General features: G+C 56.7%; 2 protein-coding genes across 2 annotated transcripts; one reads left to right on the forward strand and one right to left on the reverse strand.

Moving 5' to 3' along the window:
• Positions 1–1,560: 1,560 nt before the first annotated feature.
• Positions 1,561–7,995, forward strand: MYL7 (myosin light chain 7). Its single transcript, XM_005312373.4, has 7 exons — positions 1,561–1,692; positions 2,766–2,876; positions 3,726–3,801; positions 5,541–5,645; positions 6,566–6,644; positions 7,488–7,536; positions 7,824–7,995. Exons 1-7 carry the CDS (start codon positions 1,690–1,692, stop codon positions 7,923–7,925), a joined length of 525 nt encoding a protein of 174 aa, XP_005312430.1. The 5' UTR covers positions 1,561–1,689; the 3' UTR covers positions 7,926–7,995.
• A 1,137-nt stretch (positions 7,996–9,132) lies between these two features.
• Positions 9,133–15,354, reverse strand: LOC101935711 (antimicrobial peptide NK-lysin-like). The gene is made up of 6 exons (XM_005312374.4): positions 15,207–15,354; positions 13,513–13,643; positions 10,810–10,920; positions 10,361–10,532; positions 9,911–10,041; positions 9,133–9,345 (listed from the first exon to the last, which is right to left on the reverse strand). The coding sequence occupies exons 1-5, from the start codon at positions 15,250–15,252 to the stop codon at positions 10,028–10,030; spliced, it is 474 nt and encodes a 157-aa protein (XP_005312431.2). The 5' UTR covers positions 15,253–15,354; the 3' UTR covers positions 9,133–9,345; positions 9,911–10,027.
• Between the last annotated feature and the right edge of the window lie 11,330 nt (positions 15,355–26,684).

A 26,684-nucleotide genomic window follows, 5' to 3' on the forward strand; every position in this document is an offset into this window, starting at 1 on the left:
CTGGGCTAACCGGAACCAAACGACGAGAAACCACCAAGCGCAAATAACATTGGCCCAGACTGGTTTCCTGGCCCACAGCTCCCGTCCGGCAAACCTGAACAGAACCTACTTCTTGCTTCTGGCAAATCAAGGGACCACCCGAGGAGCAGAAATTACAGGGGCACTGCTCAGACGTTGCCGCACCGAAACCGGACGTGAGTAGAGGAGACACGGACAGAGCTTTAGCCTAAGGACCAAAGTACGCTGGGAGTTCTGGGGTCGTAGTTTAGCACAAGCGCTCTGGCTTGCTTAATAATATTGGCTAACAGAGACCGGTGCTGCTGCAACCGAGATGCCATAAGCCCAGATGAACCTTGCTGGCTCCAAGCTCAAAGCCACACGATGGCTGGCTCTCTCCGGCTCACTGGGGAAGGCCATGGTAGGGAAGCCTGCGTGCCAGTGCTACAACAGGTGACCCCAGCGGAGCGTGCCCTCGGTGCCGGGGGCTGAGGGAGGCCAAAGCATTCCTTTCCTCAGCAACCTTCACAGCAGGAGCTGGAGGCCGAGCATGAGGCAGGAGCCTCTCTCCAAGCTGGGTCTCCAGGGGGGGCCCTGTAAATCAGAACCATCCCGCTTCCTTCCTGCCTCAGTTTTCCGAGGGCTTTCCGCACAGACCTTCCAGCAGCCTGGCTTGGGGCAACATTTTTATAAGGGGTGGCCTCCATACTTGGCCTCCACAACTCTGGGTGGCCTCCATACTTGGGTGCACCAGGCGGGGAACCCAGAACCTGGGGCACCAGCATTTCGAAATGTGGCTGCACACGACTAGCTCGAAGCCGGGGTTCGACTTCACCTCCCGGCGCTGTGCTGTAGCCACTAGGCCACCCTGCCTCCCTGGCCCGGCTGTTTACTCAATGTGAGCGAAGCATTTCGAGAAGGTTCCGTGTCGACCCGATTGCATCAGCCTGTTCCTTTTCGTTTCTAGCTGGATTGTATCGGTTGGGCCGGTGTCAGTAACAGAAGCTATGGTTTAAACCCGGGGTAGGCAACTTATGGCACATGTGCCGAAGGCGACACGCGAGCTGATTTTCAGTGGCACTCACACTGCTTGGGTCCTGGCCACCGGTCCGGGGGCTCTCCATTTTCATTTAATTTTAAATGAACCTTCTTAAACATTTTTAAAACCTGATTTTCTTTACATACAACAATAGTTTAGTTATATATTATAGACTTATAGAGAGAGACCTTCTAAAAATCGTTAACATGTATTACCGGCACGCGAAACCTTAAATTAGAGTGAATAAATGAAGACTCGGCACACCACTTCTGAAAGGTTGCCAACCCCTGGTTTAAACCGTGTTTCGCCGGAACGTTCGACTTCGTTTTGTTCCGATTCGGAGCCAAACCAAATTTTGTGCAGTCAGAAATTCCCGGAAATCCCGGGATGTGACCAGCGTAAGGACCCCGGCTGCTCCGCGGCTGCCTGGGGACCCCTTCCATAGAGCTCAAGCCGGCTCTCGGGGCCCACCCTGCTGGAATGTCGCTGTCATCCGCCCTTATCACCCCAGCCGGCTCTGCGCCGGGACTGCCAAGTTTGGCGCTCTCCCCCTGTTCTGCTCCTAATTTAGCTACCTGGGTGATAAGCAGCAGTATATAGCGGAGCCCAGCCACCCCCTCGCTGCGGAGGAGCTGCGGAGCTGACACAGCAGGATGGTGAGTCCCTCCCCCCGCCTCCCAGCCCCTCACTGGAACCAGCGTCCAGCTCCTGGACAAGGCTGTTCTGAGTGGGAGCCGTCGGACCCACTCCTGCGGGCAGGGGCACTGTGCTGAGAGCGCCCCCCCAGAACAGCTCCAGCCCCCCCACGTCCTGGGGCGAGGGAGAACCAGGCAATGTGCTGAGAGCACACCCCCCCCCCCCAGAACAACTCCAGCCCCCCCTTGTCCTGGGGCAAGGGAGATCCAGGCACTGTGCTGAGAGCGCCCCCTCAGAACGGCTCCAGCCCCCCACGTACTGAGGCGAGGAGCAGCCCCTCAGCATGCAGCAGGGCACTAACTCGGGGGGACCTGCCCGGGCCATGCCAGAGCCCCATTGACAGCCCCTAGATACCCATTGTCAGTACCCCCCAGCCCCAGCACTGCCAGTAGACCCCAAAGCCTCACTGTTGTCCCCCTAGAGCCCCATTGTCAGCACCAGCCCCCCCCCCAGCCCCATTGCCAGTGCCACCCCCTGAGCCAGCCCCTGCCCCAGAACTTACAGCCCCCGTGGGGACCATGCGGCCAAAGAACAAAGAATGCAGGGAAGGGAAGAACTCCGCATCCCTGAGATTACTGGTGACCTTTCCCTGCCTCCCTCCAGCCCTCTCCCACCCACAGACCCAGAGCCCTTCCCCCACTAGCAGCTGACCCCCCCAGCCCCACCCCCATGCAGATACCTGCCCTAGAGAGCACCTTCCCTCCCCCTGCCCCATTGCCCCCTGAGAGGTTTGACGGGAGTTGGAACGTGCTGGGGGTTATCAGTGGTTTAAAACTGTTTGTCTGTTTCAATCACACTGGTCCCAGGCACCGGAGAAGGAGGCACCTTTCATGTCAGCAAGGGGCTCCCCTTCTGCTGCTTGTGCCCACTGGCATGCATCACAGGGCTCCTCACTGATTGGCTCTGCTGGGCTCAGCAGGATTCCTTGTGCTCTGATTGGATCTGCTGGGGACAGCAGGATTCCCTGTGCTTTGATTGGCTCTGCCAGAGACAGCAGGACTCCCTGCACTCTGATTGGCTCTTTCCCCTGCAGGCCAGCCGGAAAGCCGGCACCCGAAGCAAAGCTGCTGCCAAGCGTGCCCAGAGGGGTTCCTCCAACGTCTTCTCCATGTTTGAGCAGTCTCAGATCCAGGAGTTCAAGGAGGTGAGGGTGCTGCGGCCCATTGTGTGTGAACGCCAGCATGCCGGGGAGCCCGGGCAATGCACATGGTACCCACGCAGGGATATGGCCCGTAGTGAGAGTAGGGTCAGGGCCATGGCCTTCGCAAAGAGAGAGTGGGGAATATTCAGCGTTAGCTCCCCCAAGGAGTCACAGCACACACAGAGTGAGCTAGAACCTGAGCATCAGCCATCTTGCAGGAAGTCTGCAGCATAACACGACTTTATGTCTTAGAATCAAGAAGCTTAACACACAAGAACCAAAACCAGAGAGAGAGACAAAACAGGCTGCTCCCTGTGGCAGAGAGGCCCAACTCACCCCATCTTTCTCTAGGCAGACTGACTGCACAGGACCCAGATCACAGGCTACCCTGCAGAGCCCCCCAAGCCTACAAGCAGAACCAGGAATCCCCTTATAATTTAACGTGACAGCTCAGACTTTTCACACAGTTTGCAATATACCACACTTTGCATTGGCCGGCTGGTTTCTGAGCCTCTCACGGTCACGTTTTTAGCTCTTCTCCCCAACCACGAGGTACTTGGTTGGAACCAAAGTCGAGATTCTCCCCGAATCACCTGACTCCAGGAGCTGGAGCTTGAAGATATCGTGACACTCACAAGTCGGCCACGCTGGGGCTGCAGGGAATAATGTGGCCTAGGGACTCAGCCATGGCAAGCTGGGCTGGAGCTCCCCACTCCTGCTGGGGCACGGCTAGGGAGAGGGGAAGATGCCAGCTGGAGGGAGGTTCTGCCCTACCGGGAGAGTGAGGGGGCTGATGCCGAGGGCTGCAAGCAGGCCCAGGCTCCAGGGTTCAGCGTCTCATTCTGTTCCCAGGCATTCAGCTGCATCGACCAGAACCGTGATGGCATTATCACGAAATCAGACCTGAAGGAGACCTATTCCCAGCTTGGTGAGTGAGCACCTCGCCCCCCACCCTCCCAATGCACTTTGGCCAGGGGCAGGCAACAAAGCTATCTCCAATAATCATCGTTGTGAAATGCCAGGCCTCAGCAAACCCCCCGGGCCTGGAGCTTGCTGCAAGCTTCAAACACAGACCATGGAGGTGCCCAAAGAATGATAAACCTGTCAGGACATCACCATCTTTCTATCCTCATCCATCCCCTCTATCTATCTATCTATCTCCATACACCCTATCTATCTATCTACCTACCTCCATCCACCCCCTCCGGCTTGAGTGGCTTGCCCTCTGGCGGGAAGGCAGCGAAGGTTCTCTGCTGTCCCAATCTCTTGCGAAAGTGAGTTCCCTAGTCCAATATGGAACAAACCTGGGCCCGGTGCATCGCCTGGAATCGAAAGGGTCTGAAAGTCCTTAATCTCAGGCACGGCAGCTTTGTGCGAGTTTTGCTTTGGTATTCCCGTGTATCGGCCTGGAGTCTAGTTCCCCAGCTGTGGCCCCGTGGCGCCAGGCGCTGCACAGACACAGGATGTGAAAAAAGGGCTGAGTTTTCAGTTCATTCAAAGCAAAACTGGGAGGCTCCTGCACTTACGCTGGGAGCGAGGAGCAAAAAAGCCTCTTCTTGCTTCCTCAGCCCTGTGGTGCCAATGCTCCGTCCCCCCCACCCCGCTCCAGAGCATGGGCCTACCCCTTGTGTCTGAGGAAGAGGGGAGCCCTCGGAGCAGGAGAAAGGCAGGGAATTCTCAACAACCACGGGTCTATGGGCTGGTGCCCAGTAAAGGAGGGTCCTGCCAGTGGGTAATGCCCCTGTGAATGGGGGCGTGGGCTGATGGGGGATCCTGCACCACCAGGGAGCGGGTGGGGCTGGGGAGCACCGCTTTAACAAGACAAGCCCTTTATGTTACAAATCGATGGAGAAAGCCAGCTGCTAGCTCCAAAACTACCAGCCCCCTTCCCCCTTGGCAGACAGCGGGAGCTGGCTGCTTATCGGCAGGACCGCTGATTAAGTAGCAGGCACGCTCTTTCCACCGGGCACTTGAGCTTGGCATCTCGTGATTTCATCCCCATGCGTCATCGCTGATAAGGCTGGCTCTGCTTGCCTGCACTGTGGGGGAGTGAGGCGGTCGGCTTCTGGGCTCAGGGGCCCGGCTCAGGGGCAAAGCGGGCCTCCTCCTAGAGCGGCATGAGGCGCAGGCCCGGGTTCACCTCAGATCCCGGCCTGGCCCCTCTGGTGCTTTTATCAAAGGGGGCTCTGCGGAGGTGGCTCTCTCCACTGACGCTGCCACGGAGATCGGCCTATAGACCCCGACTGAGATCAAGGGGACCTGTCTTGCTGGGCCCTGCCCCCACCCTGACCCAGATCAAGGGGACCTGTCGTGTGAGGCCCTGCACCCACCCCGATGGAGATCGGGGGTACCGTCATGCCAGGCCCTGCTCCGACCCTGACAGAGATCTGGGGCCCCCCATCGTGCTGGGTGCTGCCCAGAGGTAGCAGAGGGTGAGAACAGAGCTCAGAGTGGGTCGTGTCATCAGATGGCATGATGTGCCAGCTCCCTGGCTGGAGCTGCCTCCCTGCTCAGATTGTGCTGGGGTCCGGGCCTCCGGCTGTACAGCGGTGGGGCTCCATGGGGCAAGGCCCGCACCTGCCGCCGGAAAGCGAACGGTGCTCCGGGTGGGGGGCCAGAGGCGTCCTGGGGAAGATGGGCTCTCACCGGGCCTCCCCTCCTCACCAGGGAAATTGAACATGAAGGATGAGGAGCTGGACGAGATGCTGAAGGAGGGGAAGGGCCCCATCAACTTCACTGTCTTCCTCGCACTCTTCGGGGAGAAGCTAAATGGTGAGTAGGCCGAGAACCGAATGGGGCCGAGAGCTGGAGGGGGCCTGTTCAACCTGGGCTCTATCGACCTCTCGGACATCCCTGGCCCTATCGCCAGAGCATCTGAGCGCCTCACCCTCCATCATGTATTGATCCTCACACACACGGGGTTATGATTCCCATGGGACAGATGGAGAAACTGAGGCACAGAGCAACTGGGTGACTTGCCCAAGGTCACACTGGGGTGGCACAGGTTTCCCGTGTCCCAGACTCGCCCTCACACCGCTGGAGCATCCTCACTGTTCCCAGCTCTGCTGCCCACTTGCTCTTGGCACCCTTGAGACGACTTCGCACTACACCCGCAGTGTGGGATGCTCCCATGTTGTCTTTCTCCCCCGCTGGTGACTGTTCCAAGTGGAGATCAAAGGTCCCGAGGCCCTGCCTGGAAAGAGGAATTCCCTCAATAGCTTCGCCAGCATCCCCTCCTAGGCATGGCCGGGTCCCCCGTTGCAGGCTCCGGGCATGAGCCGTGGCTGAGTGCTGCCGGGCCCCACGGGGCTTGGAGATACCGTGATCCATGCTGGGAAAGCCATACAGTCTCCTGCTGCCGCTTAACTCGGCTTTTAGCTGCTGGGGTCTTTGGAACGCCCCCCCCAGCAATGGGCTTGTGGGGGGGCACAGAGGTGGGGGTGCAGCTGCCCTCTGAGATGTGGCTTTGGGCACCTCAGAGCATTCAGAGCGCAGGCAGGGAATGCGGGTTCCCAGCATCTCTGAGGAGAGGGAGGGTCGTCGGCTCGTCTTGCCCCGCAGGTTCGGAGTGCGAAGAGAAGCAGTGCCGTGCCCCCGCCACGAGGCAGGCATGGGAGGGCCTAGAGCCAGGGGAATGTGGCTGGGGAACCTCGGCCTCATCCTGAGCTAACCAGTCCCCCTGCTCCCCCCAGGCACCGACCCGGAGGAATCCATCCTCAACGCTTTCAAACTCTTCGACCCCGACGGAACCGGCCACGTGAACAAGGACGAGTGAGTCAAAGCGCCCCAAGCCAGGGTGTGGGGGGGGAGTTGCAGGCCTGGGGGACCCAGCACCCCTAGTCCCACAGAGACACGAGGAGCCCCTGCTTCTGGGGCCTCGGCTTTTGGGAGCCCAGGTGGAGATGCCCTTGGCCTGGTGTCTTGGGGGGGCTGCGCGCCCCCAGCTCTGACTGACCTCCATGGTGGGGGCTGCAAATCAGAGCTCAGGGTGTCTCAGGCTGGGCTCTCAGGGCCAGATTCCCAGGTGCCCGATGGCTCGCGGGGCAGGGTGAGGCCTCTCCAGTGAATGGCAAGGCCAGGAGCAGAGCCAGCTCTTTGCCACCCTGGTGCCGGGGGGCGTCCTGGGCCAAACTGGGTGTGGGCTGGAGCCAGAAGGAGGCCTGGCTGGGCCTCCCTGTCACTGCCCCAATGGGGAAATGGCCATGGGGGGCGGAGCAGGCTGCCATAGCATGTGGAAGGGGTGGGAGGGGGTACGGGGGGGGGGGCGCAAGTCCGAACGGGTCCCAGCAACTGAGGCCAGTTCGGAAAATGTGGGGTTAAAAAAAGTCTCTGTGTGCAGTGGGCAGGTCTGTCTAGTCCTGCGGGGCCTGTGCCCCTGGAATCACTCCCCCCCGACCCTGCCCCCCTTCCAGACCTTACCCAGCTCCTGTCCCCCAGTCCCTGTCTCTCAGATCCTTCCAGCCCCTGCCCCTTGCCAGGCCCCACCTGGCCCTTACCCCACCTTAGGCCCCAGCCCCCCTGTCCTTGCCTGGCCCCGGCCGAGCTGGGCACTCAGGGGCAGTGGGCACAAACCCAAGGCTCTGCGTTCTCACTCACGTCCTGTTTCGGTTGCAGGTTTAAGCAGCTCCTGCTGACCCAGGCAGACAAGTTCACCCCGGAGGAGGTGAGACGGCCCCTGCTCTCCCCCTGCCCCCAATCTGTGGGGCCCAGGAACTCCCCCCTGCCTTTAACCCCGGGTTGGCAGGACCCCCTCCTTGCTGCACTGGGAAACACAAGTGGGTGTGGGTGTGGCTTTGCACTACACGCCCCACCCCCGTGGCAGATCTGGGTTCCCACCAGCCGCCCGGGTCTTTGGTGCACAGGCTGCGGCCTCCCCCGTGGGCCCTGCCCCCCAAAGTCATTGGGATCCCTGCCCACAACTCACACCCCACCCCCGCTTTCTCCTGCCAGGTGGAGCAGATGTTCGCAGTGACGCCCATCGACGTGGCAGGAAACATTGATTACAAATCCCTCTGTTACATCATCACCCACGGCGACGAGAAGGAGGACTGACGGGTGATGCGGACAATCAGCATGTGCCCCCCGCCTAGCACCATTGAAATAAAAGCCCAAGCCCATCAAACGAGAGCCCCCTGTGTGTGACCGGGGGGAGGGAAGCCCCATCTGTGGCCAAGCGGGAGAGGGAATATATGGAGATATACCTATCTCATAGAGCTGGAAGCGACCCTGAAAGGTCATCAAGTCCAGCCCCTGCCTTCACTAGCAGGACCAAGTACTGATTTTGCCCCAGATCCCTAAGTGGCCCCCTCAAGGATTAAACTCACAACTCTGGGTTTAGCAGGCCAATGCTCAAACCACTGAGCTATCTCTCCCCCCCAAGCTAAGGGCTTGTTCCAAAGGGCCGGGCACAGCTCAAGGCCATTCCCTAAGCACTGGGTGCGAGGCTAGAGGGACTCTGGCACAAGGACCGGTGGGTGATTGGGATGCAAAGGGCCTCTCCTTGGCATGCAGCCCGTGGTGCCCTCCTCCACTGTGGGCCCCCGTGGGTAGCGGTGGGCAGGCCCTGGGACGGAGGAGGACGCAAGCCATGTATGGTCGCTCTCCCATGATGGAGGCAGGGGGCATTAGGAATCCACCCTCCGGGAAGCAGCCTGGGGGAGACACGGTTCAGATGCAAAGCTCACCCCTATGGTGGGGCCCCTTGTCCAGATGCTGGGTGTGGCCCCCCCAGCACAGCAGAGGAAGGTTTGTCACAGGATCGTCTCCTGACCTGAGAGGCTGGAGGCTCCTCTGCGCAGGGCAGCTGGGTGACCAACAGGCAATACCCGCAGTCACCATCTCCCCCCTGCTCCCCCACCCTGTCCCTTATCTCCCTCCACCTTAACTACGGTGAGCTCGGGACACGGGGTGGGTTCGGTGGTGGCTACTTTCGCCTCCTGCGCTCGCCAGTCCTCAGGCTTCTTCTGAGCCAACAGCTTCCGCTCCCGTTCCTGCTCCCAGGCCCCGCTCTTGTCTGAGGGGTGAGGAGGAAGGAGTGCAGGAGCCAAGGCCACCACAACCACGCCCAGCCTGTGACGCAGTCAGGGCCCTGCCCTGGGATAAGGCGCACAGGAAGGAAAGGCAGATGACAGGCCAGAGAGATGCAGGATTGTGGCTGGGACAAATGTTTTTCAAGCAGCCTCAGCAGTGCTGGAGCCGAAAGGCTCGTTTCCACCTGCCCGCTCTCCCTGCCCAGCAGGGGCATGAAGCCAGCCACACGTTGTCCAAAGCACTTTATTCATAAGGAAGCCAAAAGCAGCGGGGGGGGGGAAAATGGGTCAGATGCCCGGCTGGTGCAAATAGGCATGGCCTGGTGCTGTGCCCACGTGCACCGGCTCACGATATCCAGCAGAAGAGATGCCAGAGCCAAGCTGATGGCCAAGGGCTGGCAGAGTCACTGTCCTCCGGTTGTCTGCTCCGGTCTGCAGTGGTCCTGGATGCGGGAGACAGCCTGTGAGCTTAGCCAGCAGGGGTCCTGCTTTCCGCCTTCAGCTCCAGGCTCTACCCACCGTCTCCTCCACAGCCCCGACTAGGCCCCATAAACCCCACAGTGCCTGGGGCTCATAACCCTGGGTGGCGTTCGAAGCACCCATTGGTGAGCAGGTCCCCTAAGCACCCATCCCCGTGGGTACATGTAGCTGTCAGTGTGTGCTCCAGGCCCTGCTCCATGCCCAATCCCTAGAGCTGAACGTGGGGCAGCCCCAGCTGTGGAGCCATGGTTCTTTAGCACAAGCTGTGGAGCTCCTGCTTTAAGCTCTGCCGGTCCCCAGTGTGCAGCCACGCCGTCCAGGGCATCAGACCAAGGAGCACATGGGCCCCAGAGACACCGCAGCCCTCACAGGGCCGAGCTGGGCTGAAGCACTGGGTGAAGGAGCCCCGGCTGCTGCTCCAGCGTCACCTTTAGGGCATGGTGCTATAAGCCAGACCTGAGCACCAGTGGGTCCCGCTCCCCCACCTCGCTCCCCCAGCCCAGGGATCTGCCTTGGGGTACCACGTACCCAGCTGGCCCTATGCCGTGCTCCATCCAGCCAGTTCTGTGCATCGCAGGTGGGCGCAATCAGCAGCAGCAAGAAGCTTTGGGGAAATCGGCGTGGCCTCGGGGCAAGCGGCGGGCATCAGTTGGAGAACTCTGGAGGGAAAGCCAGCGTTTCTGGGTCAGAGCAGCTCCAGCCCCCCGGGCAGGCCGGCCTAGGCATCCTCTGTGCAGCACCTCAGAGACGGGCCAAGGGGCGGCTGAGCCCTAGCGGGATAATCCAGGGGATGGGGGAAGAACAAGGCGGGGGAGGATCCTTGGAGACGCGGGAGGGGGTGAACTTTGCAGGGGACAATTCCTGGGGTGGGGGTGATTGCTGGGCCAGGAGAGCCCAGTCGATGTTTCTGGGAGAAGCCCCAAGGAGCCTGGGCCGAAGTTTGCCGTGGGGGATGAACTGCGGCCTACGCACTCTCACCTGGGGGCTCCTTGCACAATTTCATGCTGATGCAGATGTCTCCGGCCTCATCACCGTTCTGCAGTCCCTCCGTGAGCTGATCTTTGTACTTTTTCAGCAACGATTTGCACAGCCGGGCCTGGCGTCTGCCCACAGATCTGCACACGGAGCCCAGGGCCTTGTTGATAGCGTCCTGCGGCGAGAGCCCTGGCACGTGAGCTATGGCACTGCGCTCCGCCCACCCTCTCCTCTCCCATAACTTCGCCATCAGCTAGGGAATCGTCCCCCGGTCCGCTCCCCACCTCTCCCTCTCCTTCCCCCGTCTCCCATCACCATCACGCCCTCTGCTCCCCCCCCCACACACACACACCTTCTCCCTCCTCATCCCACCATTCCTCACCCCTCCCACACACTTCCTCAGGCCCCCTCCTCTAATCGCTGGGCTGGCCAACAGGCACTGGGTGACGTACCTCATCGGGGTCATCGCCAATCAACGACTTGAGCTTCTCCACAATCTGGGTGCAGAACGTGCACTTCTTGTTAGGGGGCCGAGCCTCGTCTTCCTCCTCCAGCTGATCCCACTGTCCCAGAGAGAACCGAGAGACCTTGTAGTGCAGCTATGGGACCAGGGACCAGTGCGGCCAGGCCCAGGGCAGCAGTAACAGGAGGCGGGGGGGGGGGGGGGAAGAGAGAGAGACACCCAGCCCGATAGGGGTTCTCAGAGGGGTTGGGCCGGGTGTTCCATTGTTACCTCCTCTGAGCACAGGGCAGCAGTATCCCCGCCATTAGGGTTACCATTCATCCGGATTCCCCCGGACATGTCCGGATTTTTGAGCTAAAAATAGCGTCCGAGGGGAATTTGTAAATGTCCGGACTTCCCCCCCTCCCATGCAGAGCACATGCAGCTAACAGGGCAGCCGGCCAGATGGTGCCACTTACAGGGGGCTCCGACAGCCAGAGAGAGCCCCTCCTCTGCTTCCCCTGCAGCTGAGATCACTCCCTCCCTCCCTGCATTCGCAGATCGCCTCCGGCAGTCTGGAGCTCCTCCCCCGCTCCTCCTTCCCTGCCAGCCAGCCTGCCGGGTCGAACGGCTCAGGCCGTTCCTGAGCAAGTTCACAGAGACATTAGGTGAAGACCAACAACAAAGGGGCCAGGGGGGGTCGGAGAAGGGGCAGGGAGGTTTTGGATGGGGCAGTCAAGAGAACGGGGGGGGGGTGTCGGGAGTTCGGGGGAGGGCTTTCTGAGGGAGGGTGTGGATAAGGTTTTGGGCAGTCAGGGTACAGGTAGGGGGTAGGGTTCCTGGGGGCCAGTTAGGATGGGGGGAGGGTCTCAGGAGGGGGCAGTCAGGGGATAAGAGGCAGGGGGGAGGGTTGGGAGTTCTGAGGGGGGTGGGAAGTGGGAGGGGCAGGGGCGGGGCGCCTCCCGTCCTCTTTTTTGCTTGCTGAAATATGGTAACCCTACCCGCCATTATCTATCTCAATCACTCATCTAGCCCTAATCATTATTCTTAGTTATTATTCATACTGAAGGAGCACCTAGGAAGGTGGTTATGGGGCAGGGCCCCGGTGCCAGGCACTGCACAAACGCAGAACAAAATGACACACTTCCTGCCCCAAAGACCATCTCGGAGCGGACATACAAACTTCAGTGTATTTATTAAGGCTGGTTGAATGTTTCCCCTTGAAGCTGTTTTTCAGTGGGAAACTGAGTTTTCGACTCGGCGAAATGTCCCCGGAAAGCGTCTGCTTCCCGTGGGAAATGTCGCTTGTTCGGCCAAAAAAAAAAAAACGGAGCGGACAAAATATTGTGATGCCAAAGTGTCTCATGGGAGTTGTAGTTCAGGTGCTTCCTGCTTCCAGCCTCCTCTATGGACCAGGCTCCCCAGCTGAACATCGTCTCCCATGATGCACCGGGGAGAGGTGGCAGCCACAATAAGAGGGGAGACGAATGCATCATGGGAGATGTAGTACAGCCAGCCATAGAGGAGAATGGGTGCATAAGGCACTTGAACTACAACTCCCATGAGGCACTGCAGCAGCATTTGCTAAACCAAAATATTATGATTTTCAATATTTTCGCTGAAAACTTGAAATTTCCCATGGGGGGAAAAAAATCAGCTCTAAATTTATCCTTTCAACCCCCCCCCCGGGGAGGCAGGGTCATGCTATGCTCCCCAGAGAGACAAAGTGATCTGCTCAAGGTCACTCAGGGAGTCTGTGGCAGGGCAGACTAGTGCCTTCACCACTGGACCACCCTTCCTCACTGACACAAGTGAAGTTTTGCCTATCTTGGCCTGGGGTGGGGAGGTGGGGGTCAAGGGGGTGGAGCCAGGGGCATGGGATAAGGGAGGGTAGTGGGGTTGGAAGCAGAGGGCGCAGAAGTTGGATTGTGGAGTGGAAGGGCTGCTGCAGTGGCTGGCTCCTGCCATTGCCTCACTAGCTGCCCCAGCTCCTCCCTAGTGCTGGGGGGCAGGGAGAGGGGCGGGGGCAGCTGTCTGGGTCGACCCGCCTGTGGGTCATAAGTGGCTCCTGCAACCTCGGCTGCAGCCAGGAGCTGCTCCTGCAGCAGGGATTGTTCCTGGCCCCGCTCCATCAGTTGCCCTGACCCCCTCTCCCTGCCCCACCTGGGCACTGCAGGACTGGGAGGGGGGTGCAGGCAGCTGGACCGGGAGCCATGCAGAGCTGGAGACGGGGGAAGGGGGTTTCCGCTCCTGCCCAGCTTCTCTGACTGATGCGCGTGGCTCCGTCCAGCCCCCCGCCTTCCATTGCCAGACCAGCCAACTCCTTCTGCACCCTGTGCATTGCTAACGCAGCCCAGAGCTCAGGAATTTCCATCCCTGTGTCTCCTAAAGCCCCTCTCGCGGCCATGCTGAGCTCTGCTCCCGGAGAACCCCTCCCTTAGCCCCCGAGTGTCTGCAGCACCCAGGCTGGGCACCCAGCAGCCCTCTGTGCTGCCCCCTCACCCCACCTTTTGTCACCCAACTGCAGTCAGTTCCCCTCCCCTCACTCGCGTCATGGGCAGCAAGCGGGGAAAGGACACGGCATGCAAAGGGGGTGGGGAGATCCGGACGCGGCTCTAGCACCCGCCCAAGGAAAGGGGGGAGGAGACATGGACGCGGCTCTAGCACCCGCCCAAGGAAAGGGCGGGGGAGGAGAGACGGCTCCAGCACTCACCAGAGGAACATCGGCCCAGAGGCTCGAGCAGTACTGCTCTCTCTGGCATTCCACGGCTGTGGCCACATCCTGGCACCAGAACTTGGGTCCTTGCAAACATCGCGCGGGAACCAAATCTTGGCTGGCAAACGCTGCCAAACAAAGAGACAAGTGTGAGGTGCGCAGAGCCCTGCGGACCTGTAACGCCCTCTAGCTGGTCCAGGGGCGCTTCCCCCCAGGAGAACGTGAGCTCCCAATCCCTATCTGTTGTGTCACGCTCTGTCCCCACAGCCAGCCCCACAGCGTTTCTGCCATTCAGCCTGGTAAATCTTGAACTCTAGATAATAACACGTTCTGCATGCAGTGTGCGTCAGTCTCACTGGGGCAGGGCTGGCCCCACCTCGTCTCAAGATCCAAAGAGATACTACAAGGACAGGCTACAGGTTCAGAGGTTCTCCAGAAAGTACAGAACTAGTGTCTTCCTGTTGTGACTGTGTTGATTCCCGTGGGGTTATGGGGGGGGAGGAGGGGTCTGCCCCAGTTGGTCATTCATAGACTCATAGACTAAGGTCAGAAGGGACCATTATGATCATCTAGTTTGACCTCTTGCACAACGCAGACCACAGAATTTCACCCACCCACTCCTGTATCAAACCTGTGTCTGACCCATTGAAGTCCATTCATTAGCCTTTCCATTAACGCGCAAGAAAAAAAACCCTGAGCTTTTCTAGTAATAGATACCAAAAGGAAGGGCTAAGCAAGATCTGCTGCTGTCTGGAGCATCCCAAAATCCTCAGGAGGAACATTATATTATGATGATGATGTATTTGAATTACCAGGACCCCGTTATGACAGGCAATGTACAAACACACAACAAAGAGACAGTCCCTGCCCTAAAGCTACGGAAAACTGGTCTAGCTGCACTGTGGGAGCCTTGACCACAGGAACCTGGTTGGACTCGTGGCTCGCCAGCCCACCAGAGCAGAACCAGGGGCCAGCCCAAACAGGATCCTGCCTCTGATAATACCCAAGATCAGAGGCATCAAAGGAAGAGGCAGGCAAATCCAAAAGCAACTCACCAGCTTCCCTTCCTACCCGCCTCTGTTGACACGCTCCGTGGATTCTTCTAGCTCAGCGAGCAGAGCGGTCCCACAGCCCCGAGTGTCTAAAACTCAGGAGTCAGGCCTCCAAAATCATGAGATTTCAAATTAACAAGGGGGGGGGGGTCTTTTTATTGGCTTCCTGGGGGTGGCATGTTTTGGGGTCCACGTGTTTCTCTTCAGCCTTAAGGGCGAAAATTTCCTTTTTTGTCTGAAAGGAAAGCGGAGACGCTGACCTAAACACCTGATCCCTGCAGCTAGGGCGCTGGTGAAATTAGCAAATGCCACGAGGCAGGTGATACCGGGCAGAGCTCTCCATGCCGCTGAGCGCCTGTCGGAGCCAGCTGGGTCCATGTTCTACGCGTCTGGATTGACTCATTGTTCTCACCAGCGTGACTGGGCCTGACCTGCTGGCTGGCTGGCAAATCCCAGAGCCCTTTGGACCATAACTCCGTTTGCCCCCTCCCAGCTCGCTGGTCCAGAAGCAGATGCACCTGCCCGTTAGCAGCGCATGGCTCCTAAAACCCTTCGTCGTTCTTGGCTGGCTCCCGGCTGGAGCCTGGCAATGGAGGTGGGGGGAATGGGAAGCAAGCCTACCCCTCCCTCGCTTCTTACCTGCGGCCACAGCGAAGAGCAATGGGAGGACGAGTATTGAAGCCATTGGAGCCCGACGATTGCTGGAATAGTCGGCTAGCGCTCTCGCAGTGGCTTTTATAGCCCAAGTGAAGGAGGCGGAGGGGCCTGGCTGGGCCAGTGAGAGCTTCTGAAAGCCGGAGAGACCTTAAAAAGGAGTGTTGAGGTCCTGCTGCCCCCCCTTCCCCCGACCCCTGCTGCTCTTCCTTCCTCCTACGCCCCTGGCTTTCTGCAGAGATGCTCACCACAGAAACTAACCAGAGACAGGAGGCAGCAACCACCACAGGCTCTAGTCTGTTGGGGGCCGGCTTCCTCTCCCCCTGCCTCCTCCGTGGGCTCCCTGCACCCCATCCCTGGGGCCCTGGTATCTTCCCCTCTGCCTTAGAGAGGTACTTAGTCCCTGCTCCTGTTCACGTCACAAGGCAGCACCGGGTCCTAAGCCCAACCAGCAGGTGCTTTCATTGCAGCTGGGTGGGTCCGTGCCTGGCCCAGTTAATACATGGTTTGGGGGTGATTTCCAGGTTCCCAGCCTCCTCACTGCAGCCGCTGTCTTCTCTGACTCACCAGAGCTGGGGGTCGGCCCCCGGCGGGGACCACAGCTCAGCGCCAGGCAGCTGGGAACAATCGCAGAAGCAGTTGGTGGTTTCCAGCTCAGGCCTCTGTCTGTTCGCTCACAGGCGAGTGGCGGCCTCTGCGCTCAGAGAGCAGAGCCCCGCGGTTCATCTTTGCTGGTTCCCAGCTGCTTTGGTCCAAGCTGGCGTCACTGCACGGGTGTCACGTCAAGGCACTGTGGCATGGGTCCACCGCGAGTTATATCTGCCATGATCAAATCGGCCGAGAAGCCTTCTAATATACTGAGCTAAGCCAGACCTAGCATAGACCTCCCCTCCCCTAGCACCTGCCGCTCGCTTACAGTCATCACGACAATTAATCAGTGGTGAGTTGGCCAGTTTCCAAGCCGTACCAGAACTTTAGCCCTCCAGTCTATGACTGATTGATTTCCTCTTGTTATGGACTTTGCCAAAGGCTTTTTGAAAGTCACAGGAACAGTCAAACTGGATCAGACTGAGATCCAGCCAGCACAGTAGCCTGTCTATGACAGTGATAGCACCAGATGCTTCAGACGAAGGAATAAGTACCCTCAGGAGCGGCACCAGGGTTTTTGCCGCCCTGGCGGCAGCGCTCCCCCTCTGAGCAATCGGCGGCGGGGGTGCTTCCGCTCCGCGTCTTCGGGGCACTTCGGCGGCGGGTCCCGGAGCGAGTGAAGGACCCGCCGCCGAATTTCCGCCGAAGACCTGGAGCGGAAGGACCCGCCGCCGCCGAATTTCCGCCGAGGGCGGCAAAATGCCACCCCCCCAAATCCTGCGTACCTTGTGGTAGCAGATGTGGGATAAACCATATAAATGTCCAATCCCTTTTTCAAACTTGCAAAAGGCTTGGCATCCGGTGGCAGAGAGTTCCACAGTCCAATTGTGCATTGTGCAAAACACTCTTTCCTTTTATCGGTTTCCCGCATCTTCACTTCATCGAATGCCCCCTTGTTCTTGTGTTATGTGACAGGGAGAACAGAAGCTGGGTTCCCAATCGCCCGTCTCTAGACCAATTATTATTACAGGTAGCAGCACATGTAATTATGGTCGCCTGATACGTCCCATTATAAGTGCCTATTTTCAGATGCTTATAGCTTTGCTGAAATTTTCCATGCTGGATGTCTGCCACAGGCTGAATTTGGGGGAGGGGGGGAGGAGGAGTTTCAACAAAAATGGTTCAGCAGTTTCTCCGAATGAGGTGAGAAATATACAGGTTTTTCCCCCAACTACAAAAATTATTTCAGCAGTTTAATTGAGAAGCCCTAGATTCTGCATGCTTTGGAGCAGGGGCTTGAAATCTGGTGAAGCGATCACCTTCCAGTCAGAGTTGTGCCTTGTGCTGCCCATGTGAAAATTCACCCACCTTTGGCAAAGTTGCAAGGCTTTGAAAAATTGCCGTTTGTACATCTCACTCGGGATTTATTAGAGTTTGGTAGGGTGGCTAGATTTCACGTGCCCTGAGGATGCTTCATCCCCTCAAAGCGCCGACATGTGCCATCCCCACAGAGCGATGGAGCATGTTCCAGCCTGAGGCTGCATGAGCTAAGAAGGACTCTCCCTGCAATTGGTGCTTGGCACTGTGGTGCTGGACACCAGCAAAGAGACTGTCATGGACAATCTAGAGGGGACAGGGACAGAAGGGGCTATTCCCTCTAAAGAACACTCCCCTCCCGGACCTGGAATGGAACCCAAGGTGCCTGAATCTCAGCATTCCTCTGTTAGAAGCACAGGTCTGTGAAACTTGCTGATAAAGTGTGTCTGCATAATGTGCATCCAGTAGCTGGACACAGAGGATAACAACCTATTACTACTGCCAGTTACTCGATAGCTCGAGCGGCAGAGGTCTGTGGGGTGCAGCTAAAGATTCCAACTCTGCTGATGACCCACAAGGAATGAGAAGTGTTAATTAGACCCAGAGAGCCCCACCCTGGAGGGTTGGTCAGGCTCAGGAAGGAGTTACAAGGCTAGCTGGGAGGAGCTGGCCCAGGAGAGGTGGGCTGGAGTCCCTGTTCTCTGGGAAAGGCCTGGCAGGAGGCAGGTGAAGGGAGAACCTATAAGGGAGTCGATGGGTGGAGGAAGTTGCTTACTTTGTATTTTTGGCTGGGTCTGAGTCTTGTGGAGGGACTTCAGGGATTTGCTGAGGGACTGAGTCTGAGTCTTGCTGAGGGAAGCCCTGTGAGCGGCTGCTCCCAAAGACGTGTGAGGCTGAAAAGGCACCTGGGTAGGGGCGGAAGACACTGTATTACCGGACATCACTCACTGCGGACGTCACTACCCCCAGAAAGGTAGCCTTACCTGGCCGGAGGGCCTCGTCGCTGCTGGCCCAGACCAGTGAAGTCCAGAGAGAGCGGCGGAGTGGATGAAATACCGTGTTGTGCCACAAGGAGGTGCTCCGGGACGGCACAGCTATGGCGGGGTTGAATTACGGCCACACAGGCAACCAGACCCTATGTGATCTATGACATTACTTCGCCTCTCGGTCAGTGTCTACTTACCCTCTTCAGCAGCCTCTTGGGAGGGATGTTGTGAAAGTCCCACGTCAACCGGCTGTCCTTTGCCCACTACTTTATTGACCTGTTTAAAGAATTAGTATGTTCCCTTTGCAGAAACCAGGCTGGCTAGCCCCAATCACATCACCACCTTCCCGAGGTTTTATTCTGATATTTTTGTTTCTCTGCCCGGGAAGGATTACTTACTGCTCTGTAATTCCCCACATCCCACCTACAGCCTTCCTTAAATACAGGTTCAATGCTTACCACCCTCAATCCTTGGCTACCGTAGCTGCTTTTCATGAGAGATTGCCTCTTTTTCCCGGCAGCTCAGCCTCTAGCTCTTTAGAACTCTTGGCTGGACCATCTGGACCTGGTGACTTATTGTTTTTTAAATGATCAATTTATTCCCGTACCTCTTCTTCCGATACCTTGGTCTCTAGCAACACCTCATCCTTATTACCAGGAAACAGCAGGTGCAGGGTGGGTATTCTTGCAACACCCATAGCAGGGGAAATTGATGCAGATAAATCATTTAGCTTCCCAGCAATGCACTTAACTTCCCTCATTGGTCCCTGGTGACCAGTTTCATAGACTCATAGGACTGGAAGAGACCTTGAGAGATCATCTAGTTCAGTCCCCTGCACTCAAGGCAGGACTAAGTATTATCTAGACCATCCTTGACAGGTGTTTGTCTAACCTGCTCTTAAAAACCTCCAATGATGGAAACTCCACATCCTCCCTAGGTAATTTATTCCAGTGCTTAACCACCCTGACAGGAAGTTTTTCCTAATGTCAACCTAAACCTCGCTTGTTGCAGTTTAAGCCCAGTGCTTCTTGTCCTGTCACAGATTAAGAAGAACAATTTATCTTCCTCCTCCTTGTAACAAGCTTTTACAAACTTGAAAAATTATCATGTCCCCTCTCTGTCTTCTCTTTTCCAAACTAAACAAACTCAATTTTTTCAATCTTTCCTTATACGTCATATTTTCTAGACCTTTAATCATTTTTGTTGCTCTTCTCTGGACTCTCTCCAATTTGTCCACATCTTTCCTGAAATGTGGAGCCCAGAACTGGACACAATACTCCAGTTAAAACAATGAGGATTCCTTGTGGCACCTTAGAGACTAACAAATTTATTTGGGCATAAGCTTTTGTGGGATTATGCCCAAATAAATTTGTTAGTTTCTAAGGTGCCACAAGGACTCCTCATTGTTTTTACTGATACAGACTAACACAGCTACCACTTTGAAACCAATGTGCCAATTGAAGCCTAATCAGCGTGGAGTAGAGCGGGAGAATTACTTCTCATGTCTTGCTTACAACACTCCTGCTAATACAGCCCAGAAGGATGTTCGCTTTTTTGGCAATAGTGTTACACTGTTGACGGATATTTAGCTTGTGGTCTACTATGACCCCAGTCCTGAAGTATAGTCCTGAAGTACGGCTCTCTGCCTAGTCCTAGTCCTGCCTTGCCTAGTTCTGAAATATGGTGGTGTTGTGTGTTTGTACAGCACCTGGCACAATGCAAATAACCAACAACAGTCTGGTTCTCCCGTGGAACCTTTTTAAAGATAGGCACGTTCGCTCCCCTGCTGCTGGCTAGTGTAGTATTAACCACTCAACCTCTGCATTTGTCAACCTCTTCAGACCACTTCAACGCCAATACCCAGGGGGGGGTCTCCTGGCACACTGCAGAATTGGGGCCTGTGGTGGGGCGTGACTCAGCGCTGCGGCGCCTCCTGCTGGTCTCTCAGGGAATTAGCCCGTCCAGCCTCCGGAGCGCCCTCTGCAGGCCAGTGTCCTGCTGCCGCTGGCCCCCATGTCCCTCCCAGGACCCAGGACCCCTTGTCTTTGGGGTGCTGCCCCCTGGCAATACCCCCACAGTCTCAGGGTCTCCCCACCCAGGGGAACCCCCAACCCTCTATCCCCACCTTGTCTCAGTCATGGGCTACTACCAGTCACCATCTAGCCCCCGCTCCCTGGGGCAGACTGCAGTGTAAAAGCCACTCATCATAGGCAAGGGGAGTTTGGACCTGCTGCCTCTGCCTACTCATGGGCTGCCCCCTTGTGACGAAGTGGGACAGTTCTTAATGTTTCCTCTGAATACTGTAGCGGTGCCTCAGTTTCCCTTATGCATTTCTTAAGTCTCTAGATGGTGGGATAAAGGCCAGTGTGCATAAATAGCTGACACTCTGTCTCCTGGCAACTAATGGCCGAGGCCCTTCCCCCCTGCAAGGTGATAGCTAAAGGTGTTGGAGAACAAAGGAATCAGGTGACCTCCTGGCCTGGGAAAGGAAAAAGCCCAGAGGAGGAGGGGCTGGAGGGTGAGTCAGTTTGGAGCTGGCTGGGGACGTGGAGTGAGTGCAGATGTTGGTGTCTGGCTCACTGCCCCCAAAATGGACCCGGCTGAGGGGTCCTGTTCTCTGTACCTACAAGCTCTGTTTTAGACCATGTTCCTGTCATCTAATAAACCTCTGTTTTACTGGCTGGCTGAGAGTCACGTCTGACTGTGAAGTGGGGGTGCAGGACCCTCTGGCTTCCCCAGGACCCTGCCAGGGCGGACTCGCTGTGGGAAGCGCATGGAAGGGCAGAGGATGCTGAATGCTCCAAGGTCAGACCCAGGAAGGTGGAAGCTGTGTTAGCTTCTTGCCCTGGAGACAGTCTGCTCACAGAGAGGAGACTTCACCAGAGTCCTGCCTGGCTTCGTAGGGAGCAATTCCAGAGCATCGCCCAGGGACTCCGTGACACGCCTGCAACCCCAGTACCTAATGGGTCTTCCACTAAGCCGTGGCCTGGGGGGTGTCCAGGCCAGAGCTCCCCAATTCCCTTGGCCTTCCCCCAGCCCTGCTCCACTCCAGGTACCTTCTCTCACCTCCCTGCAGCCAGGTCCTTCCCTCTCAAAGCTAGAGAGTCTCTCTCTGGCTTCTGGCTCCAGCCCTCTTACAGGGCCAGCGGTGGCCTGATTGGGGTGTGACCCAGCTGTGGCTGCTTCCCCAAACAGCTTAGTAGCTCCTTTCTCCCAGCCACAGCCCTCCCCAGGGCTGCTTTTAACTCCTTTAGGGCAGGAGCGGGGTAACCACTCCGCTACAGGGCCTTAATGAGCCCCAACTGGTCTTGGGGACCAGTAACTGATAAGTGTGTGAAAAGTTCAAATTATTCCTTCTATCCAGCCTTGATGGGCAGGCCTTTAAATTATGAGTTTATTCCCACACCTCTCTTGTTGCTAGTGCCTCATGTTTATTACCCCAAAAGAGGAGCTCTGGAGTAGGTATTCTCCCCTGTAGCCTCAGTGGCAAAGATTGATACAAAGGAATAGATTTGTTTCTCTGCAATGTCATTATCCTCCTTAATTGCTCCCTTTAGCCTTGGCAACCTGGCAGCCCCACCGATCCTCCTGCAATCTTCCTGCTTTGAGAATCTCTTGCTATGTGTGGGGATGCCTTTGACTGCTTTCTATTGGCTTCAATGGGTCGATTGGTTTTCGGGAAGATACCTGTTTGCCTCAGCTCACCTTTTGAACCTTGAAATGTACCCAGACTGGTTGATTTCTTGCTTTCCTGTTTGCTTGTTTAGAAATATGCTGTCCTGGCTGTTTTAGTAGCCTCCGTGCTGAATCAAAGCATTTCATTTCTTTGCTTCCGGCTTTAGGGTCTTTGGGGCGAGCATCCTCAGTTTGGTTTGGTTTTTTAATCTTCCTTTTAAAATGTAGCGCCAGCTGCTGGGTTTTGATACAGTTCCTCCCCCGAATATGTTGTGACCAATATTACTTAGTGGTTCGGTTACAGTTACCACATCAGCCAACTCCTGTAGGTTACTTAGGAATGAGCCAAGAACGAGCGGAGCATCTCTTCTCCTGTGCTCTAAAATTAGCTGTTCCAAGAAGCAGCCATTTAAGGTGTCAACAAAGTTTTTCTTTTTCTCTTGTCCCACTTTGACCTGCCGGTACATGGCTCCTTGGCCATCGAGCTGATGGAAGGTACTGAGTAGGGTTACCATATTTCAACAATCAAAAAAGAGGACACGGGGTGCCGCCCTAGCCCCGCCCACTCCCACTTCCCGCCCCCCTCAGAATCCCCCTACCCCCCTGCCTGTCCCCCGCATCCCCTATCTAAGTCTCTCTGCTCCCTGTCCCCTGACTGCCCCAACCACTCTCTACACCCCCTTCTCCCGACAGCCCCCCCAGAACTCCCAACCAATCTAACCCCCCCGTTCCCTGTCCCCTGCCTGCCCCAACCGCTCTCTACACCCCCTTCTCCTCACAGCCCCCCCCAGAACCTCAACCAATCTACCCCCCCGTTCCCTGTCCCTTACCTGCCTCAACTGCTCTCTACACCCCCTTCTCCTCACAGCCCCCCCCAGAACCTCAACCAATCTACCCCCCCGTTCCCTGTCCCTTACCTGCCTCAACTGCTCTCTACACCCCCTTCTCCTCACAGCCCCCCCAGAACCCCTGACCAATCTAACCCCCCGTTTCCTGTTCCTTACATGCCCCAACTGCTCTCTACACCCCCTGACCAATCTAACCCCCTGTTCCTGGCCTGCCCCCTCCCCCCCCACCAGGCCGAGGGAGAGCTGCGAGCTCCACGTGCAGCCAAACAAATAAGGTGCTGCTCTGCGGGGGAGGAGGGAGCGGGGGAGGGGGAGGGACTCTGGCTGCTAGAGGTCCCAGTGGCTGCGAGCGGCTTTCAATCAGGCCCAGCCGTCCAATCAGCCGCGCCGCACTCCGCATGAGGGGAAGGGGGAAATCCCGGACATTTCTACCTTATTAGAAATCCCCCCCCGGACGGCCATTTAAAGCTAAAAAAGCCGGACATGTCCGGGGAAACCCGGACGGATGGTAACCCTAGTACTGGGGGGATCCAGAGACCAGCCAGGCTCAGGTAGAAGGTCTGTTTCCAAGCCAGCCACAAACGCTGCAGAGGCAGGGTCCTTTAAAAATAACCCCTTTGCCAGGGTTACTTACTACAGCAGGAGTGTCCGTGAATGTGCATCTTTCCTCACTAGTCATCGGGACCACAGAGATCTACAAGAGCTGAGCACCCAACTAGAATGAGAGCTCCTCCCAGGTCTGGCTAACACTGTGGCCTGTCACCCTGCTCTGGGGTTTACACGGGAGCATGCTGCCCTGCTGGATGACTAGGGAGGAAAGCACTAGTGGAGGCAGAACTGCGCGTTGTGACCCTTTGTTGCTCCATTGGTCTAGAGTCGCTTGGCAGTAGGATAAGACTCTGGGGCGCATTTGAGTGCGGAGGGTATCAGCAAGGAGGCAAGCTGAGCCTGTAGGCCCCTCTCCCCTGGTGGAACTCAGCACTAATGCAGGGGACCCCGCCAGCTCCAGATGGGACGGGAGCCCAGCAGCGAGCTTGTCAGGAGGTAGCTTCACACCTGAATCAGGATTCATAGGGACCATTGTGATCATCTAGTTCCCATCTTTGTTCCCCATGTAGGTACTGACAGACTGGGATCAAGTCACCCCTTGACCTTCTGTTTGTTAATCTAAATAGATGGAGCTCCTGGAGTCTCTCAAGATAAGGCAGGTTTTCTAAGGCCATGTCTACACTACAGACCATTCAGCAGCACAGTAAGGTCTCACATGCAGCAGCTCTATGCCAGTGGGAGAGAGCGCTCCTGCCTGCATAATTAAACCACTCCCAATGAGCGGCGGTAGCTGTGTCACTGGGAGAGAGACTCCCACTGACATAGCGCTGTCCAAACCAGCACTTTTGTGGGTGAAACACACCCCTGACCGACAAAAGTTTTACTGACAAAAGTGCCAGTGTAGACAAAGCTTAAACCTTTCATCATTCTTGTGGCTCTTTTCTGACCCCTACCGAATTTACCAACATCTTTCTTGTATTCAGGCCGCACCATCCTACAGCGTCTGCTGCTCTAGGCAGCTCAGGGTCTCTCTGGGGGAAATGCACAGGCCAGAACATCCTAGCAGTGGTGCTGTGCTGACCGGAGGTCTTTGACCCTCTGCTAGAGCTAGGGGCGGGGAGGCTACTCGCCCTGTGGCCTTCGAATCAGTGGGGTGTGTCCCTGCTAAGCCCTGAGTCACTCTTGTCTCTTGCGCTAACACTCGTCTGCCTTCCCATGTGCTGGGGCCTGAGCTCCCTATTGCGATGAGACCCCTGAGCTTTCTTATGGGCCAGCGGATACAGCGCCTTGGGGTGTCTCTGTCCCGGGGGAAGGCATCCCCTTAGACAGCACAGAACAGAGTGGGGGCAACAAGCGAGGTTCTTCACACCTTCCCTTTGCTGCTGCTCCTCACTGTGGGCAGGAAATTCGTGTTTCTTGTCAGCCCTCCATTAGATAGGAAGTGGCTGAGAGCAGCTGTGAACTAGAGCGTACGCCCCTGGTCTGCACTGGAGATTCGCTCCCCGCACCCCCCAAACCCAGTTCAGAAATGCTAAGAAGCCCAGGGAAGCATATTTCCTTGCCCCACTGTGCTGCCTATTTAACCTCTGCGTGCCTCCCGGGGAGTGGCCAGGATTCCTCCCTGCTCTGTCCTCACTGCAGCACAACCGTGTTTGTCTCACCAGCCCACATCACAACCGAGAAGCTGAGTTGCCCCCGCAAAGCAAGTAGGCTCACAATAGGTGGTGGGTGTTTGTGTGCACCAGTGCATCCTGGGATGGATCCAGTCCCCTAGCGTCTCAGTGAAGGAGTGAGTGTATGGGGGGGGACAGGAAGCAGTACCAGCAGCAAAGGCTGTCCAAGGCAGGAGGGCTGACTGGCCAAATTGGTTACCCAGGCACAGCAAAAGGTCTCATCTACGCTGTCAAGCAAAAGCATGCAGAGCCGGGTCCCTGTGCCAGCCTGGGACACGTGCACATGAAACCAATGGGACTTAGGCCCCGAAATATCTTTGAGGATCTGGGTCTTAATCCTCCTGTACCTCAATTCCCCCGCTGTAAAATTCAGATCACAGTTGTGCCCCTCCCCACCCCCCTTGGTCTGCTTTAGCCTATTCAGACAGTCTCTGCCCTGGAGAATTGACAACCTCTGTCATGAAGCGCCCAGCACAAAGAGCTAATACACTTCATTAACAACTGGAGTCAGAGGTGTGGTATGCACAGGGAGGGGGGTGAGGAGACGGCATGAGAGTCTCATGACAGAACATTCTTGGGCCGGGTCCACCCTAGAGACTCTACATGCCAAACGCTCGTGTGCCCGAGGATTTGAGATCTGTCAGTATTTTCTAGTGCACAAGCAGAGAGATGGGTAAGAAGGGTTGGTGGGCGGTAAGAAATGGCACCGATGGAACTAAACTAGCTGCTAAATTGACTTAGTTCTGCACCCACCCAAAGGGGCTTTCAGTGACTGAGCCGAATCGAGTTGGAGACGGATGTGGTGCAATTTCTGTCTGAGCCTGTGAAACCAATACATCCTCCTTCTTCAAGGGGCCCCTATGCACAGTGGTGCCTGCCCAGTTGGCCAGTCAGCCCTCCTGCCTGGGATAGCCCATGCTGCTGGTAAGTAGATAAGGAAAAGTTATTTACTTATTCCCATAATACAAGAACTAGGGGTCACCAAATGAAATTAATGGGCAGCAGGTTTAAAACAAATAAAAGGAAGTTCTTCTTCACACAGCGCACAGTCAACTAGTGGAACTCCTTGCCTGAGAAGGTTGTGAAGGCTAGGACTATAACAGCGTTTAAAAGAAAACTGAATAAATTCGTGGAGGTTAAGTCCATTAATGGCTATTAGCCAGAATGGGTAAGGAATGGTGTTCCTAGCCTCTGTTTGTCAGAGGGTGGAGATGGATGGCAGGAGAGAAATCACTTGCTCATTACCTGTTAGTTTCACTCCCTCTGGGGCACCTGGCATTGGCCATTGTCGGTAGACAGGATACTGGGCTGGATGGACCTTTGGTCTGACCCAGTCTGGCCGTTCTTATGTTCTTACTGCTTCGTATGTCCCCCCCATACACTCACTCCTTCACTGAGACGCTAGGGGACTGGATCCATCCCAGGATGCACTGGTGCACACAAACACCCACCACCTATTGTGAGCCTACTTGCTTTGCGGGGGCAACTCAGCTTCTCGGTTGTGATGTGGGCTGGTGAGACAAACACGGTTGTGCTGCAGCGAGGACAGAGCAGGGAGGAATCCTGGCCACTCCCCGGGAGGCACGCAGAGGTTAAATAGGCAGCACAGTGGGGCAAGGAAATATGCCTCCCTGGGCTTCTTAGCATTTCTGAACTGGGTTTGGGGGGGTGCAGGGAGCGAATCTCCAGTGCAGACCAGGGGCGTACGCTCTAGTTCACAGCTGCTCTCAGCCACTTCCTATCTAATGGAGGGCTGACAAGAAACACGAATTTCCTGCCCACAGTGAGGAGCAGCAGCAAAGGGAAGGTGTGAAGAACCTCGCTTGT

This window comes from Chrysemys picta, chromosome 2 (genome assembly GCF_011386835.1).
Source record: "Chrysemys picta bellii isolate R12L10 chromosome 2, ASM1138683v2, whole genome shotgun sequence".
Taxonomy (NCBI): domain Eukaryota; kingdom Metazoa; phylum Chordata; order Testudines; family Emydidae; genus Chrysemys; species Chrysemys picta.

What these genes read in the sequence shown, in the direction of transcription:
- MYL7 (XM_005312373.4), top strand. An exon ending in GGAGACCTATTCCCAGCTTG is followed by an intron (nt 3,802 to 5,540) that starts GTGAGTGAGCAC and finishes CCTCCTCACCAG; the next exon opens with GGAAATTGAACATGAAGGAT. An exon ending in ACAAGTTCACCCCGGAGGAG is followed by an intron (nt 7,537 to 7,823) that starts GTGAGACGGCCC and finishes TTCTCCTGCCAG; the next exon opens with GTGGAGCAGATGTTCGCAGT.
- LOC101935711 (XM_005312374.4), bottom strand. Translation starts at nt 15,252, where the DNA reads ATGGCTTCAATACTCGTCCTCCCATTGCTCTTCGCTGTGGCCGCAG. An exon ending in GCTCTTCGCTGTGGCCGCAG is followed by an intron (nt 13,644 to 15,206) that starts GTAAGAAGCGAG and finishes TTTGTTTGGCAG; the next exon opens with CGTTTGCCAGCCAAGATTTG. An exon ending in TCTGGGCCGATGTTCCTCTG is followed by an intron (nt 10,921 to 13,512) that starts GTGAGTGCTGGA and finishes TCTCTGGGACAG; the next exon opens with TGGGATCAGCTGGAGGAGGA.